This window comes from Pollicipes pollicipes, unplaced genomic scaffold, assembly GCF_011947565.3.
Source record: "Pollicipes pollicipes isolate AB1234 unplaced genomic scaffold, Ppol_2.1 Scaffold_7261;HRSCAF=8764_pilon_pilon_pilon, whole genome shotgun sequence".
NCBI classification, from domain to species: Eukaryota; Metazoa; Arthropoda; class Thecostraca; order Pollicipedomorpha; family Pollicipedidae; genus Pollicipes; species Pollicipes pollicipes.
This window is the reverse complement of record NW_023597054.1, coordinates 12,458,607-12,477,140: the sequence shown is the minus strand read 5'-3', so window position 1 is coordinate 12,477,140 and position 18,534 is coordinate 12,458,607. Positions and strand designations below refer to the sequence as shown.

General features: G+C 57.5%; 1 protein-coding gene across 1 annotated transcript; it reads right to left on the bottom strand.

Moving 5' to 3' along the window:
• Positions 1 to 1,137: 1,137 nt before the first annotated feature.
• On the bottom strand, positions 1,138 to 18,188 carry dgt1 (KAT8 regulatory NSL complex subunit dim gamma-tubulin 1). Its single transcript, XM_037236890.1, has 10 exons — positions 18,007 to 18,188; positions 16,623 to 16,724; positions 13,660 to 13,787; positions 11,519 to 11,658; positions 7,597 to 7,793; positions 7,143 to 7,278; positions 6,585 to 6,724; positions 5,967 to 6,083; positions 2,385 to 2,528; positions 1,138 to 1,900 (listed from the first exon to the last, which is right to left on the bottom strand). Exons 1-10 carry the CDS (start codon positions 18,043 to 18,045, stop codon positions 1,508 to 1,510), a joined length of 1,536 nt encoding a protein of 511 aa, XP_037092785.1. The 5' UTR covers positions 18,046 to 18,188; the 3' UTR covers positions 1,138 to 1,507.
• Between the last annotated feature and the right edge of the window lie 346 nt (positions 18,189 to 18,534).

Genomic DNA, 18,534 nt, shown 5'->3' with positions numbered 1-18,534 from the left:
GCGATTTTCTGGCCATCAGCCGACAATGGCGGCGCGGCGCGGCTGTTTTTGCGCGCCTGAAAGCGGCGCCCGTCGGCCGTGACCGCCACGGGACGGCGCGCAATTCACACCACAACGCACGCGGGGAGTTGGCCAATGGCGACAACTGTTTGGTTAAAACCGCATGTTCATACCCGCTGTTTATTTACTGAAGGTATCGCATTCAGCACTGAGCGATGCCCCTTTTATTTGGGTTCGCTGACGCCATCTGATTAGCCAGCTGTCGGCGCTGATTTGGCTTCGCGACTACCGCCGATGCTCTCTGTTGCCCGTGATGCATGCTGATATTTCCGTTCTTAACAGCACCCGTTCTGGCTGGAAGGCCCTGCTTTGGATGGCTTCATGAGTGTAAGATTACACTGTTAACCGTATGATTTTTATGTGATTCAATTTTCGAAGGAGTTCCTGGTTTGGTGGTGTTTCAAAATTGATGTCATACGTGATACTAAAGATGAGGACACGACAAGAGCGGCAGGCCAACCAGCCAGCGGCGGCGTTTCCATGAAGATATTGTAGGCGCCACCCTACCAACCAAGTTACAGGGCCCACTTCAGCATTCTTTCGAAATATCCCATAACCTAAGATCACCTGCGACTTCTTAAAGCATTCAAGATCCATTTCGACACATTCGTAGGTTTAAGGTGCCCATAATTACACATACAACTGTTTGAATTTGCTCCACGCACTTTCACATTGTGCTTCACGCAATGCTGTTTCAGGCTTGCCACGTACGAAAGCTGTGGCTACATACCGGCCTTCAGCAACATAACTTAGCACACATCTTTCGTCGATTTGTGCGTATCGCATACACTTGTTCATTGGCCGCTTGCATTAGGAGGAAAAGTACACAAATGCTCAATGACAACTCCGGTCATTTGCTGACGTCACGTGACGCCCTCGACCAAGGTAAGATGGCGACATTGTCACGGGGAAACGTATAGACATGTCCACATTGACAAAGTGGACTGTCCAGCACGGGAGGCCCGTCCCGACACAAATTTCTCCCGTCACGAACCGCGCAGTGGGGCCAAGCCTACAACTGCGGGCGTACCCCAGTTATAGCTGAACTGAAGCCGCGGTCAGCAGTACACGCAGGGATGTCACCTGGTAATGTATTGGATATGTGCAACCCAGCGGGTGGTAGCAGCACGAGGCAATTGCCAGGTAGCACACCATTCAATTTATTTCCAGACCACATACAGATGAATGAGCAACAACTTTCCGAGCCTAAAACCCACGCCAACGTTAGAAAAATAACAACCACTTACTGCTGTTGCTCAGTGAAGTCATAAGTACGCCCGCAACTGGCGTATACAAATGCATCACACGAGAACACCTTTCGGATGACATGAAATATACCACAACGCGAAAACCTCGAACTCTATGCGACCACTTATCACACTTAGCGGCATTTCCAATGCTCCAGTCTCAAACCTCCGCACCTGACAAGGCGGGGGCGAGATACCGTTCACTCCTCTGCCGCCTGCTCCACCATCTCTGGACCGGCGCAGTCCCCCGCGGCGCCCGTCACGTCCGCTTCACCGGGCTGCGTCGGATCCGCACCCGCGCCCTCCTGGCCGGCGTCCGACGGTGACGCCGACCTCGTGTCACCGGTCACGTCCACCTCCGACGTGGTGTCCGACTTGACGCCCGCCGACCCAGCGGTCGCCGCGGAGACGAGATCGCACGGCTCGACAGTATCAGCGCCGCCCAGCGGCGGCTCGGTGGCGCCACCTGCCCGGGCTTCGGCGGAAGCCATCAGCGTGTTCGCGATGCTGGCCACCAGGGAGCTCTGGCTCTCGTCGAGCAGAAGGTCGTCGCCGTCTGCCAGACCGAACATGGCCTCCACAGGGTCTTGCACCTACACATACGCACAGCCGTCAGCGCACAAACCCGCAACGGCGAAAGGCGTATGAGGTAACAGAAAATCATTTGTGCACTATCCCTTCTCCGAGCCCAACGAGGGGTTGTAAACATGTCATGCCTTTCATATCCTGACTCACGTCTGATGGGCAAAATGAACTCCTGTCCCACACAGCCACGCCTCAAATGACCCGAAAATACGCCGTCCGAACCGACAGCATCGCCAGGCCCGTGACCGGCAGCGCACTGCCTACCCCCCCCCCCCCCCCCCCCCCACCGAGTGTACCGCCAGGCCTGTGGCCGGCAGTGCACTGCCTGCCCCGCCACCAAGTGTACCGCCGGGCCCGTGGCCGGTAGTGCAGCGCGAACCGTCCGTTAGCCAGCGTACCGACTGACCTGCGGCAGCCGGACGGCGCCCTCGGCCGGCGTACCGATTGACCTGCGGCAGCCGGACGGCGCCCTCGGCCAGCGCACCGACTGACCTGCGGCAGCCGGACGGCGCCCTCGGCCGGCAGCAGAGTGTGCAGTGGACAGCGACTCTCCGTTCGGAGCGCGGCCACCGGCGTCTGGCACGGCTCGTCTGGACCGCCGTCGCCGCACCGGCGAAACAGCACTTGGTGCTGGTCCTGCGGCCGAAGACGCCAGACGTCAGGCACCGCGGTTGTGGTGTGGGGACGGTTTGACATTGCACGGGGCACGCACGCCCGGCGGTAGCTGGTGCTGTAGCCTGACTGCCCGAGGTGATGAGCGCGGAGCAGGTGTCGTCACATGACTACCGCTTGGCCAAGCACAAACACGTTTTATTCACACCAGTAGAGCTGCGCACGGCGGTTTTCATCACGACGGTGGTTGCGCTTGCGTGGAAGAAGCGTAGTGCGGTTGCAAAGCGTTGACAGCATGATTTGGACGCGAAAACAATCAAAATTGATATCATCATTACGTCTTGACGGTGCTGCAGTGGCACTACCCAGTGCTGTTACTAGACTAACTGGTCCTGAGGTTTCACAAGAGTAAGAGTATGTTTTTTTATAAAATAGACCCTAAATATGCGACACTCCCTGCAACTGAATGCATATTACTTATCAATGCGAGGCCGTCTTTCCATGTTATAAGACAAATTTTCGCGAGTGTGGGTGCACGTGCCTGGTCGCTTTGCACATGCGACCACATCACTGTTACCAGCTGAAAACTGTTAACAAACAGTCTGGCGTCCTAACGTGCTACAATCAAGTCCCGCCCCGCCTCCTGCCGGACGAAGCTCATCACGAGCTTTGGCAATAACTTCCGATGGCTTAACGTGGTAACTTCCGCCAAATCGAAACAAGTGACTTGTGGATCCGCTGGTAATGAGAAAATCGCCAATATCTGTCGAGACGCAGCCCGTTCAACGTCGGTACAGCAGAGTAAAAACTACCAGTTCTTCCAACTTCCCGTTTTGCCGCGCAGAAGAGCGCAGTGCTAAATTTCTGAGACTTGATCGGAAGAAGGCGGGGCCGACAGGCGGATCCGGCAACTTCCACCCACAGGCTCACAGAACAATCACGTGGAAACTTTAAAACAAGCACGGTACCGACGGGTGGCACGGACACAAGCACGGACCGACAAGCACGGACCCCACGATCTCGTCTTGGAGCCGCGGTCCTCGTTCAACGCCGACCCGACAAACTTGTCGCGACAGCCGACTGGTGAACCATCACGACATGCATAGCGTCTGGCCCTGAGCGACCACAGCGCAACGTCTGGCCCTGAGCGACCACAGAGCAGCGTCTGGCCCTGAGCAACCACAGCGCAGCGTCTGGCCCTGAGCGACCACAGAGCAGCGTCTGGCCCTGAGCGACCACAGAGCAGCGTCTGGCCCTGAGCGACCACAGCGCAGCGTCTGGCCCTGAGCGACCACAGCGCAGCGTCTGGCCCTGAGCGACCACAGCGCAGCGTTCGGCCCTGAGCGACCACAGCGCAGCGTCTGGCCCTGAGCAACCACAGCGCAGCGTCTGGCCCTGAGCGACCACAGCGCAGCGTTTGGCCCTGAGCGACCACAGCGCAGCGTCTGGCCCTGGGCGACCACAGCGCAGCGTCTGGCCCTGGGCGACCACAGCGCAGCGTCTGGCCCTGGGCGACCACAGCGCAGCACCTGGCCCTGGGCGACCACAGCGCAGCGTCTGGCCCTGGGCGACCACAGCGTCTTCGACCGCCCCTCCGCGAACAGGAGCCAGTGCGTCACATACCAGAAATGGCACGACTCACTTCAGTATCTGATCAGTGACACCTTGAGACAGAAGTCGTCGTCACGCGTGCCACAGCCACTTGCCAGGTAAGTCACAGCGCAGCAGCTGTCACGTGTTCCGCGCCCACGACCACTTACCCGACAAGCCAGAGCGCAACAACTGTGACGAATGCCACCTAACCAACGTGGGGAAGACGTTCGTCGATTGATCGGCTTATTATGAACACGGGAGCAGCGACAAGCGTACCGCCGGGGTCGACAAGTGTATCAGCCGGTCATATTGACCTCTCATCATGCCCTCCCGCCACTTCACCTGGCGGCACTGTAAAAGGCACAATGTCAGGACCGTTGCCTTTCAGAAAACTCCCGTCAATACAGTGCGGAGTTAACAACCTGAACCTCGCAGGGTTAAGAAGCATAGATTTGACGATCTGAACGACAATGAAGCAGCTGAAGCTCACAGGCGCACATGATGCTCCCTAAAACCAGGCTATGTCGCAGTGTTCGTGTCAGGCAGCTGAAGTTCAAAAACAGGCGCACACGATACTCCCTAAAACCCGGCCATGTCGCAGCGTTCGCGTCGGCAAACTTTCCTGCGCAGGAGGAGTGCGGTGTCAGTTGAGGCCGGCATCCCCGAAGCATTACCGAGAGTGATGTTGTGTACAGCCGGCCGCGAGATCGTGTCTCGACGACGCATACACGCCCTCCCGGGAGAGCGCTGAAGTATGACACGCTAAGTGGCTTTCTGCCGCAGATGCCGTCCAATTCAGCGGCAGACGGCGGCCGCCGCTCGCGGCAGCCAGTGTGGCGCGCCACTGGCCGGTGGACGGCAAGACCCACCACACATGCGCGGCACGCCCTCGCTGCGCCAAAACCGCCGACAGCTGGCACGCGTCGCCGCACCAAACCCGCCGACAGCTGGCACACCCCACCGCACCAAACCCGCCGACAGTTGGCACGCCTCGCCGCGCCAACCCCTCCCCCCCCCCACAGCTGGTCGGAGCACGAAGAGAACCGCTTATAACGGCTGTCCTCGTAGACTAACGACGCGCAGCAACGGACTCTAAATTACACACAATTAGCCAGAGACGTCCTGGCAGATACTGCTAATATGCCTGTGCGGATTCGTGGCTCGAACGAGCGCCGGCCACCGCGCGGGAAGTGGTCCAGAGCATCAGTACAGGATCGCGGGGCTCGGCCACCACACTGGAACGCTGTTTCCCCGCGGTTACAGGACATGCTGATAAAGTTTATCTAGGCTGTGGTCAAGTGGTGCTGGGTGCCGAGGATGCTGTGGTGAACGCGCCTGCGTTAGCCACTGCGAGTCTGGGAAACCAGAGATACGGGGTTCGACTCCTCGCGGTGCAAGCCCTTCCTGCCTGGATGGCAGGCAGGCGACGCACCTAGTCCAGCACCTGAGTGCGTTGTAAAGCCCCATCGACGACAATACGTGGTGTTACATACCTTCCCTAATGATCTGTGTGTTCTATTCAGTGTGGATAAATTTCAAGTGTCCCGCCGTGCAGACGCATTCGATACAAAGTCTCACAGTCAACAACGCCCCTCCTAGGTCGCAAGAGGTTGCAGCAGCTGCTGGGCCACACAGAGAAATATTTGTTTAACATAATTCTTTAACTTCTGAATTCCTTAAATTTTAACTTCATTTTTTAATCAATTCTTCAACAGTGGTGCACACAATTGCACACGGAAAACCAGCGCAGCACAGCCCAGCACGTGGGCCTGCCGCGCCAGTCACACATAACCTGCCACCAACCACACATAACCTGCCATAGCCAGCCAGACCTAACAGCGGCTGACTGCGGGCGTCGGGCCGACTCACCTCCAGAATGTGTTTGAGGCAGAACTTGCTGAGCGGGACGGTGCGCTGGCCGCAGCGGACCCGTCCCTCGGCGTGCGCGCACCGCGTGAACGCCGGGGTCCGCGCCGGACCGCCCGCCTGACACACAGTCGGGAGCCGGGTCAGCGACACGCGGAGAGGCGACGCGCCGCCCGGCTCCGCACGGACGCGTGTTGGGTGAGGGAGCGACACGCAGACCGGCACAGGGACACAGAGAGACGGCACAGGGCACGGACATCAGCAGAATGACACGGGAACTTACAGCGGCGACACGGCGGGCCGGCACAGGGATAGACGAGCGCCTGCGCCGCTCTCACACGGCTGGTAACGCAGCACATGCCTGGCAGCAAACCGGCCTCGGTGCGCCAGCACCGTGATGGTACGTCAGCACCGCGACAAGAGTGGTGGGGAAGTCATGAGAGCAGCGAACGATGATGGCGATGGCGATAATAACGATCATGACCTTCGGGGTCATTACAAACCATTCAGCCACGACCTCAACGATCCGCACATCACCTCTGTCGTCGGGCGGCAGCAGCCGAGGGCTGGGTCACGTGCGGGCCACGCCCCCTCCCGGCAGCGTCTCGCCAGTGCCCTCACCTCGGCGGCACGCTTCTCGTTGCGGTGGTGCCAAAAGAGATAGTCCTTGCCGGCCGGCCTCTGGTAGTGGCCGTAGGCGCGCAGTCGGCTGTAGGCCTGCTGCTCAGAGGTCGCCTCGCGGGGCGCGCCGCTGATGCTCTCTGCGGACGAGGGCCGCACACAGGCGCCACTGTCAGCCCACCCGCACCCAACGCTGGTCTCGGCTCAGCCAACTCAGGCACCAGCACACCGGGGTACAGAGCGGCCCACTGGACGGCGAGGCCCCTCACCAGCGGCACCCAGCTAGAGATGCCACCTGCTGTCCGAGTCAGGCTCATGCAGACGGCCGTCAGCGCTTCTTCTCGACATGAGCGCACCACACACCCCCTGCCCCCGCCCAGATCCCGCACCTCTTCTCGACATGAGCGTACCGTGTACCCCCTGCTCCTGCCCCGACCTCCCACCTCTTCTCGACATGAGCGCACCGTGCACCCCCTGTCCCGGCACCGACCCCGCACCTCTTCTCCACATGGGCGCACCGTACACCCCCTGCCCCCGCCCCGACCCTGCGCCACTCACTCATGGTCTCCTTCTCACGGGCGACCTCTATCAGGTAGGCGCGTCGCTTGGTCTGCAGCACGTGCTGCAGCCGCTGGAACTGGCCCCGGTAGAGCCGCTGCAGTCGGCGCAGCTTCTGCTCGGCCAGCCGGACCACCTGCGGCGGCGGGGCACGGGCGTCAGTGCCGGGCCACGCTCAACTGACGACGGCGGGACCACCGACCACCGACCACCGACCGAGGAAGGAGAACACACTCACTGTGCCGGCTCTGGATCACCAACAGACGCAGTTCAAGTCTTCGTCCGTGTTGACCCCGCACAACTCACCTCGTCCGAACACACGCCGACCTCCTCTCGCCCGCTTACACTCCGGCTCGCACAAGCTTCCCCACGTAAGCCCCGGAAGCTACGCCTCCTCGTGGGTAAAGGCCGAACTGCCCACCCGTCCCCCTGCGACACACCCTGGCAGCCGCACCTCCTCGTCGGTGTAGACGCCGGCGTGCCGGAGCAGGTCGTCGTCGTCGTCGTCTTCGGAGCTGAGCCCGACGTCGGCGTCGTCGGAGCTGAGACCCTGCTCGAGCGGACTCTCCACTACGCGGTCGCCCTCTTCCTCGTCCGAGCTCGTGTCGGAGCGGTACCGCAGCGGCCGCTGCGCCGCCTCCCAGGCCTCGCCTGCGCCACCAACACCAGACATGAGGTCAATCGAGCAGCGGCCACGGCCGTGTAGCATACGGCACTGATGTGCATTACACGTGACTTGCGACATTTAAGGTGGAAGCTTAAAGAATATGCTCCACATGTGAGATAATGGAGCCAACATCAGCTATGAACATTCTTTCTGACCTTGAACACCGCCTGGTCGGTGGGGTGACCGATTTAGAATGGCATTGCTATGGCGTCATGCATGCCTGAATGACATTGAAAGTCAGCACAATGTAGTCTGCACATCTTTGTGGTCGTGAAGCTCTCCGCACAGCTAATACAGCTCAAAACCCCATACAAATGTGCAATGCCCCCGTTAACTGGACGCGTCCGTGTTTCGGTGTAACCGATTCAGATCGCGATGAAGCATGTTATCTATTTTCCATCGGTCGTATTTTGGTTCAAAAGTTTTGCCCAAGTTTTCAATTCGGTAAGAACCGAACGTTTGGCTCATCACAAAACCTTATTTCGTACTCGAGGCTAAGTGCTACATGCGACACGTGCTCGACTGTCCCAGTCAATTTTCTGCTCAGGGTTGAAGTTGGTTTTGCACAAACACGAGGTCTTTGGTCAAACACGAGGTCACGAGGCATTTGCTCGAAAGGCTGCGATTACATTGCTGTTCCTTGTGCGAGCTTGTTTTTCATCAACTTATAAACTTAAAGCATAAACTCATCTTCCGCTGCCAGTGCCGACGAATACCAGGCCCTTTAAGCGCTCAAAGACGGTTCAAAGACTCACTGCATGCCGCCCCTCATGCTGAATGCAAACGAATGCACACACAGCCAAGATATGGTATATGCTGTTCTCGCTCCGAAAATGCGTGAAGGATAAATAGGCACGAGCTCAAGAACACAAGATCATCTCCGCTGCCAGCACGAACGTGCCTAGCCGTATAGATGTCATTTTGTCCAAAACAAAACTTTTTCAAACCAAGTCGTTCAAACAAGAATACACGGTTGTCATCAGATACGCGGTTTGCCCAAACTACTCGCTTTGCATCTGACCCAGCACACAATGGCAGACGATAAACCAAAGGCCAAAGAAGTTGAAGATATGATAGGCGTGGTAAACTCAACATCTCCTCCATGACAAGTTCATGAAATACTGTTATTGCGTGTTTCTGTCTTAAGCCAGCATGGCACTGGGGCTGGTGATACATGGGACTTCACTAACCGGAACCAGATCACATGGGATGCGATGTTTGGGCTGGCAGCCGGGTGGCATTATTACACTTTAGCGGGGCCATGCTTAGCAGTTAGCCAGAGGTGACCACGAGCGTGCATACCCACGCTCGCTCATAAACTCGATACGAGCTCGAACGAGCTCATGCTTCGGGAGGGGCACGAAGCGCGAGCACCCACTAGAGCAAGGATACAACACGTCCACCTTGATGATGATTTAGGCTTTAGGGCGCCGACTACCCTGGCCATGTGTAACACGTCTACCAACGCCTTTCCCTCTTCCCCAAGGCCGAATCACAACCCAGCCATCCCAGTTCACTACCACTACCGCTAGCGTTGTGTGAACACCGGTGACGATCAATCATAATCGCTACCACAAATCAAAAGCGTTCAAATCAAAAGTTCAGCTCTTCAGTTCAGTTCAGTTCAGTCCTTCAGTTCATCTCAGAAAGTCGTTCCTTCCATTCCATCCCACCCTGCTTCCATTCAAACAGCTCTGATGGCTGACTCACTGAGCGGCAGCGCGCTTTATCGCTACCGCAGCGCAACCACCACCAGGCGAATTTCCGATCTGCCTAGCCAAAGTTCCGCACGGACGAAAACAGCCTCTCCGCCGGCCGGCAGCGAACAGTCATTCCGTGCCGCGGGTCGGCGACGCCGGCAGTTCTTTAAGCGCACGAGCACCGCTCGCCGCCGCCACCGCTCTGCGCGGGTCTGTAACGAGCCCCACCGCGCCACAACAGCGGCGGCGCGCGCGTGGCACCTGTCCGCTGGCGGACAACAAATCTGGCCCGAGTATCTCCGAGTAATCTGGCTCCGGGCCCGGCTGCGGCCGCCGCCCAGTCAGCGGTGACCGCCGCGCGCATTCGACCGGAGCCGGCGAGGGCGGCCGCGGCCGACGCCCGGATGCAGCGGTGACGGCCGGCCGCGGTCGACCGGAGCCGGCGAAGGCGGCTTTGGCCACTCGTCCAAACGTTGGCAATTCCAAGGCCGGAGATAAAGAAAAACGGTTGTAAACAACAATATCCCAATGATCTCTTTCCTCCAGGAGTACGCTTGTTATTTTATACAAGCAAGTCGGTTCTCGCACTGCAGTTGTAAAATCGACTTTACTTTTCTCCTACATAAAAGAATGTGCCACATTTGCCTGTAGCTTTGAATTGAGATGGCCTTCTTAAAGATCCTTCAATGCAGTTTGCAGCCATGCCCTTTCCGATACTGAAAATCCTCCTGTTTCCGAATTTGAAGCACGCGAGCTTGCGCGGACTAAGTCGCGCAGCCTATTTCAAGATCACCCAGACATGCATGACGTCATAGAAACGTGACGCGAACATCACAACCTCAATGACAATATTGTGTTCCAAGTCAAGACAAGTCAAGATCATCGAATTTCTCGTGTCTGGCAAACGTCAGCACAATTCGTGGCATCAAATAACAGCCGCTGACCTTCAACCAGCTTAATGCGTTCAGTGTAAGTTTCGAACATGTTTTGTGCCACACAATGTATGGACGTGGGCAACGGTGCTAGTTATGACGGGCACGGGACTGGAAATCAAGTAACTTAAGAAAAGCGCCGTGACCGAGCATGTGAATACAAGTAAAGAATATACAATCTCAGGCGTATATACAAGAGAAAGGGCAAAAACACGCGCACATGAAGATGTGTGGGTTCATCAAACACGCACGATTAGCAAGCCATCCCACAGCAAGTTTAAGTACTACAAGTGCGTCAGCCCGTCTACTGCAGTGACAATGCTGACACGGCCAGTCTGACAGCAACTCTTACGTCATAAAAAACGCTTCATGGCACTATTAAACGAAGACGTATTGAGGAGGATGTTTACTAAATAGTGAGATGTGATCACCTGGTTGTTGTTTTCTTGTTTTCTTATGCACTTAAAAGTATGCCAACAGCTACGGGTGAGCGTATTTCACCATATATGATGCGTGCCTCAGCATCTCTAAATGCTGAGGCAAATTTCGTTCATTCAACATTCAACATTCCTTTTAAAAGTACAACAGCATGGCCTTGACCGGACACCCTCTCGTTCCTCTCAATGAAACAGAAAAACAGGCATATTTCCCCCACTTTACAAGTGTGACATTTATAACATGCCAGACAAGTTCCACGAACAGCTTAAACGAAAAAACATGACGAGCACCACAGCACAGCCCGGTCCGTCACAGTACCGGTCGGCCCGGCCCGTTACAGTACCGGTCAGCCCGGCCCGTCACAGTGCCGGTCGGCCCGGCCCGTCACAGTACCGGTCAGCCCGGCCCGTCACGGTACCGGTCGGTCCGGCCCGCCACGGTACCGGTCGGCCCGGCCCGTCACAGTGCCAATCGGCCCGGCCCGCCACGGTATCGGTCGGCCCGGCCCGTCACAGTACCGGTCAGCCAGGCCCGTCACAGTACCGGTTAGCCCGGCCCGCCACGGTACCGGTCGGCCCGGCCCGTCACAGTACCGGTCAGCCCGGCCCGTTCCGGTACCGATCGGCCCGGCGCGCCCACCTGAGGTCTGCGGGTCGGCCGTCTGGCCCTCCTGCAGCTGCTCGGCCAGCGTGTCCAGCGACTCGGCTGGCTGCTTGGTGCGCTCGCACCGCTCACGGGCCAGCATCAGGCGCCGCCGGTGCTCGGCGCACTGGTGATGGCTGGGGGCGGGACCAAGGACCTGCGTTACGCTCAGCACCGGCCGGCCGTGTCCACAGCCGAGCCCGGCTAGTGTCAACCGCTGCCGTCCGGACAATGGAGGTGGACGCCTGGGGAAGGCCGCGTCCAACCTGCTCTCCGAAAAAGGAAAAGCACACGTCGGACCTATCAATTTAGCATACGTCCCCAAGTGCTATTCGATGTAGTCCAACAATGACAAGTTTCGCTCCGCAAAGGCCCCGTGTGGTCCATTTCAGACCATATTGTGTCTCTTCCCGTGGCGTAAAAGCGGATGGGATGAGACAAGGCTGATCCGAATGGTCTCGTGGCGCGTCGAAAAACGACGAGCTCATCAGAGCCCATCCAGCCTCAGCCGTTGCGAAAACAGTAAGGTCAGAAAGGAGACAACATGGCGCATTCCAAACGTACATCATGTAACTTTCAAGCATATATCACAAAAGAGTCGTGTTCCGAATCAATCGAAAAGCCTCCATAATTCAACATGGACCAATTTTGTTGTCCGCTTCTTACTTGGAAAGGCAGTGCTATTGGCGACATAATGGAATACACACGACAGCATGACAAATCACGGCGCATTTCTGTTTAATTTCGGGGCGAGCATCACTGGAAGGCGAGAAAGCAATTAATGTAAGCTGCAGTCACGAAAAAACAGAAAAGTCCAAGATAGGAAGAGCCCAAGATAAAACAGCACAAGGTGCGCGAACGCCCCACATCATTCATAAATTAGGCACCTGGACGGATGGGTAAGAGTAAATCCCCCTGACGCGTCTTTTTAAATATCAAAAATCAATGCAAATATGAGTGAATGCGACTTCAAGGGGGCACGCAGCTACCTGCTCTGTCAAATGCTAAGGAAGTCAACATGGCTGAGCCACCTAGGAGACAGATGCGGCCTGGGACCTCACTCCGGCCGCAGCACGCGGCCTGGGACCTCACTCCGGCCGCAGCACGCGGCCTGGGACCTCACTCCGGCCGCAGCACGCGGTCCGGGACCTCACTCCGGCCGCAGCACGCGGTCTGGGACCTCACTCCGGCCGCAGCACGCGGCCTGCGACCTCAGTCCGGCCGCAGCACGCGGTCTGGAACCTCGCTCCGGCCACAGCACGCGGTGTGGGACCTCACTCCGGCCGCAGCACGCGGCCTGCGACCTCAGTCCGACCACAGCACGCGGCCTGCGACCTCAGTCCGGCCACAGCACGCGGCCTGCGACCTCACTCCGGCCACAGCACGCGGTCTGGGACCTCACTCCGGCCGCAGCACGCGGTCTAGGACCTCACTCCGGCCGCAGCACGCGGTCTGGGACCTCAGTCCGGCCACAGCACGCGGCCTGCGACCTCACTCCGGCCACAGCACGCGGTCTGGGACCTCAGTCCGGCCACAGCACGCGGCCTGCGACCTCAGTCCGGCCACAGCACGCGGTCTGGGACCTCAGTCCGGCCACAGCACGCGGCCTGCGACCTCACTCCGGCCACAGCACGCGGTCTGGGACCTCACTCCGGCCGCAGCAGTATGCGCGACTGCCTGTATCGGGGAGGTGCGGCCGGCGGCACCGTCAGCCAGTCGCGCCCCGGCCACCGCTCAGCAGCGGACCGCGCGGCCGACAGGGGGCCGGGATGTCACCGAGCCGCGACGGCCTGGCAGCCGGGACGACACGCGCGGCACGCGGCCGCGTGCGCCACGGCCCGGGGACCGTCAGCGGCCCGCGGCGGCGCAGTGGGGGCGCCGCTGACGGCCGCGTCACACTCCAGAGACGGAGACACAGGACAACGGGACGCCGCCGACGGCAGGCGACGTCAACACACCTCATACCGGCCACCGCAGGCGCGCGGGCGATCGACCGTTTGGAGGATACTGCCACCGCCGCGCACGGTTAAGTTTCCGGTGGCCCGGCTGACCACAGATGACGCTGTCGCTGTTGCACAGGGTTCAGAGCGCCGGTGACCCGGCCGACTCAGCGCCGACAGGCCCGCCGCCGCGCTCACCTGTCCTTCTTGGGCACGGGCACGCCGCACTTCCTGCCGTTGCCGTAGATGAAGGAGCAGGGCCGGTATGATGCCGACCGGTCCTCCAGAATGTGCATCTGGCATAGCGAGAAGCCCTCCAGGCGTTCCTGCAATAACAACGCCGGTAAGCTGGGGACCTCGCCAAATCCAGGACTCGTTTTAGTCAGGCATACAAGTAGGTACCTCATTTTGCTGGACTGCGGTCAGACAAGATAACGATGAATGAGAGGTGCAGCTGGCGTTGAACGACAGCGTCGCGGAGCTGGTGTAACGTCTGATGGCGCAGTCATGCGAATTGTGGCTTAGAGTTAATAAATTGAATTAGACTGCTTCGAATGCATGTTTAAAATGCACCCAGTGAGACCAGCTCAGCATAAATTAAACAGATGCTACTCATAACTCATTTAAATTTAATATAAATTGAATTATGAGCGCGAAGGCCGTATCCAGTGACCATACAAGTCATCTGGCCCAAAACAAATGTGTAAAAATGGCACGAGGTTTGAAGATGAACACCGTAAAGATACCATTTGGCCAGCTGTTACACCAGGGCCTCGAGGTAAATAGACCTATACGAGTTGTAGCGTCGCAAGCGGTTTGGAGTTGAAACGCCACATTCTTCGATGACACGAAACACGCATCGCAGACGTTTCAGGCCCAGCGTGGCGCACTGTATAAGACCTCTGCAGTCGGAAGCGATATGTGGGCCGCCACAGAGCGTGACAAAAACTATATATATGACAGTGGTATAAATCATCATCGTCGCCTTTGTGATATGCACGTCGGCACAGCAGGTATACTCAAAGCAGCAATCATTTCTTATAAGCCACCAACATCACAACAAACGCTCATCCGGACTGGACGATCGGAGGCCCAGCTACTCTGGAGCGAGCGACACACGGCGTCGGAGCTGTGACATCCGGCGGCGGAGCTCCGGCCAGCCGGCCATCACAGAACGATGGCTAAACGGACGCCGTCCGGCGGCCGGCCGAGCGACACACGGCGTCGGAGCTGTGACATCCGGCGGCGGAGCTCCGGCCAGCCGGCCATCACAGAACGATGGCTAAACGGACGCCGTCCGGCGGCCGGCCGAGCGACACACGGCGGCAGAGCTCCGGCCAGCCGGCCATCACAGAACGATGGCTAAACGGACGCCGTCCGGCGGCCGGCCGAGCGACACACGGCGGCAGAGCTCCGGCCAGCCGGCCATCACAGAACGATGGCTAACGGACGCCCGTCCGGCGGCCGGCCGAGCGACACACGGCGGCAGAGCTCCGGCCAGCCGGCCATCACAGAACGATGGCTAAACGGACGCCGTCCGGCGGCCGGCCGAGCGACACACGGCGGCAGAGCTCCGGCTAGCCGGCCATCACAGAATGATGGCCAAACGGACGCCGTCCGGCGGCCGGCCGAGCGACACACGGCGGCGGAGCTTCGGCCAGCCGGCCACTACAGAACGATGGCCAACCGGACGCCGTCAGGCGGCAGGCCGAGCACGCGGCGGCTCCCACCGGCGCTATCTCGGCCGGCGCCGGCCGACGTCCGTCGCCATGAGTCGGGCCCGGCTGGCCGGCACCCCGTGCCAGCCGCCACCAGCAGCTCCAGCACCTGCCGCCGCTGCTGAACGCTCGCCGAGATCAGCGCCGATCCCCAGCCGGCGGCAGAGTGCAGAGACACCCTCAGCTCGGTCCCCTGAGCTCGCAGCCGCCCCAGTGACGGCTGCTCGGGCAGCCCCGGAGACGGCAGCCAATCAGAGGGCCGCCCGCGGCGCCGTTTTTGCGCGGAAATCAGCGAGTGCGAAGCGAGCGCTGCCGACATGTGGTGCTAACATTGAGGAGGGTCGATTACACCGACCAACGGCGAGAATCGGGCGGAATTTTCAGGACCCGGAGGCTGCAAACAAACCACAGTGACGCGTCACTGACGCGGCGTCTCTCCGCTGTGGAGCGGCGCCAATTTGACGACACATATAGTGCCAGTGCACATCAGCTGGAGCGAACACTATACTTGACTGAACTAATCCACATTAAATGCTATATCGGCAGCAGCGATAATGCTCCCATGCTGATGGGCCCATCCGCTTGATCGGCTCACTCTAAAGCAACGCACCTTAATTTCGTGTCATTTAATTCTCAACAAGTTTCCGGGATCGCGGTCCGAGGGGTCGTGCCCAGGGGTGGCATCGGACGGCGCGGGCGACTGGCGCCGGCCACCGCTGGTCCTGACCGGCCAGGGACCGAGGCCAGCCGCCACCTGGCAGCCGGCACCCGGCATCCCCAAACCCATACACAATGTGTTTGAATCCGCAAAGCACACACCTGGTAACAATTGTCAAACCCTGCCCAAGTCACGCAAGGAAATCACACTCTGCACCGACGGAGGAGGTCACTGTCGTCGTCCGTAGGTTCAGTGTCTCCACATGTGCCTCCGCACACCGCCCCAGTGTCCCCTCCTCACTGGGATAGGCACTGGAGCATGGGAAACTTACGCACCAACCGCAATGCCCCCACCTGAACAGTTCTACACAGCGTTACGCACCACAGCCGCACCAGCCATACAATCTCACCAATGTCATGTCCCTGCCAACTGCATCCCACTTAACTCCACACTCACCCCAATCTCCCCCAAACAATGCGCCACGTCCATGCGTCACACCAGCGGCATGACCGTACAGCAGCCACCAACACAAGACACGGAGGGTCCATACAATGCACTGGAGGTGGGAAGGGCGAACACGTCCCAGAAATGAAATAGGCGTTGTGCACTTTTTTAAAGAGTGGTTATGAAGATCAGAGCTTCCTTTGGGGATGTAAGACAAAACAAACCAAGGCAGGTAATGCCCCATCTCTAGAAGCATACAGCGCCATGCATGGCCCCAACCCCACCCCCGACCTCCGTGCGATTCCACAGGGCCAGAGAAGTCGGGCGAGCTCATCACGTACCATCTGACAGAAGTGGTGCTGGTACCTGCATACCGTGTTGGCTGTCGTCTGACCGGGCTGGGTTCGACAGCGGGTCGCCCGCAACGAGCGCATCCTCGGCATCTGGAAACGGAGGGAGCAGCGTCACCCCAGACTGTGTGGGTGGTGACATCAGGTGGCTGAGGGGCGGTGTCAAGCACAGGGCATGTAACATCTTATGGGCAATGGTATGGCTGCAAACAATAGATGGAGGAAATAGCCCCTGGTCTCTGAAGGAGCAGCATTTCTCCCAGTGTATTACATTGGAAGTAAGCAGCACGGCAATATAGCAGTAGCATTACTTTCCAATCACTCGAACATAATGTGGCAACCAAGGACAGTCCCACACACAACACACCTTAAAGCTGACAAGTGTTGCATGGCTACAAATTGGAGAAACCAGCAGCAGCATTTAGTAATCCAAGGGGCAGTGTTCTACTGAGACCAGACAGGACAATGGTGCCCACACTGCAGATGCCAGCTGGCATGGCAGGAACCAAGATGAAGACCAATATATATTGATAGGTCTTAGCAGTTCCAAACATGACATTGATATGTTTTCAAAAGTACTGGGACCAATTAAAGTTTGCAAACAGTGCAGCTAACTTTCATGTCCTTGGGCACACACATAAGGTGAAGCATCAGTGCATATTGAGTGAAAATCTATTGTGCAATACGAACTCATGGATAAATAATATATGACATCACAGTAGAATAAGGACAACAGGGCAATAGACATAACAGGGAATGCAGGATAAGGTGTTGTTTCTCCAACTTTGAGGCACATCAGCCCATACACTGAGTGCCAGTGCTTCACATCCTTGGTGATTGTGGTGGTACAAAAGCCACATCAACTAGAGCATCACTTGCCCAGAGACTTTGTTATAATAACTGCACATAGGCCTTCATGTCATAATATGCCTTTTTTCATGCACATCTGAGTTCACAAGAAACAACAAAGCTGCACCTCAAGTGGCCCATTTTTGTCACATATTACACAACATTCCAGGCCACAATGGCAATACCTTCATACTCATTCCTTGACACCTGAACCTGCATCGCTACACAACATCCCGAAAACCCATCATGTTTGTGTTCCCTGATGAAACCTCACCATACACCTATAAAACAGAATATTTATCCCTGCCGTGCATTTCTTTCATCAATATGCAATTTCCCAACAACTGCTTATCATTGTCCTGTTTCAGTGTGACACACATCATTTTCTAACAACTCTGCTTATGAGTAACAGTCTGGCAATTAGACACATCTTTGCAGGTCTCTGACATAGAAGCATTGGTATAATCCAGTATGCACATCATTGGCAGCATTCTTTTTGGGGGAAGGGATAGTTTTAAAATCTTACCATAACCTGGCATATTTCTTCTTTGTTTATTTTATTCATTTCTAGCCTAAGCTTTCCATTTCTAGTATTACTGCTAAGTGCAGTGGCGTGCACTGGCCAAGCTGCAATAAGTACATGTTAATGGTTTGCAAAATGCAAAATGGTTTGCATCGGACACAGCACACTCATATATGGTGCAGCTATCAACACACCTTCCCATCCAACACGGTACCAATTTATTCAAAGGCTGGACGCGGCTACGCCCCACTCTTTCCGTCCGTAGTTCGCTGGTACGCACGCGTGGTATGCCACGGCACGTAGATCCTCTGCCTCCGTACCTCCAGCGCGACTCTCTACGGCGCCAAACGTATTCGATACTCGCGAAAATGAGAAACAACAGCTCTTGGCGGAAACGGCGCAGAACGGCAGAATGGATTGCCTATCGCTGGCCGTTCCGCCGCCGGAATTGGCCTAAATGGTGAAATGTTGGAGCCTTGACCGCCGATTTCGAAGATGATTGGCTCGTGCGGCCTACTATAGACGTCATTT

Coding starts and splice junctions, on each gene's coding strand:
- dgt1 (XM_037236890.1), bottom strand. CDS start 18,045: ATGAATAAAATAAACAAAGAAGAAATATGCCAGGTTATG. Junction 6,084..6,584: donor ACGAGAAGCGTGCCGCCGAG/GTGAGGGCACTG, acceptor ACTGTGTGTCAG/GCGGGCGGTCCGGCGCGGAC. Junction 2,529..5,966: donor GCCTCAAACACATTCTGGAG/GTGAGTCGGCCC, acceptor CTTCGGCCGCAG/GACCAGCACCAAGTGCTGTT.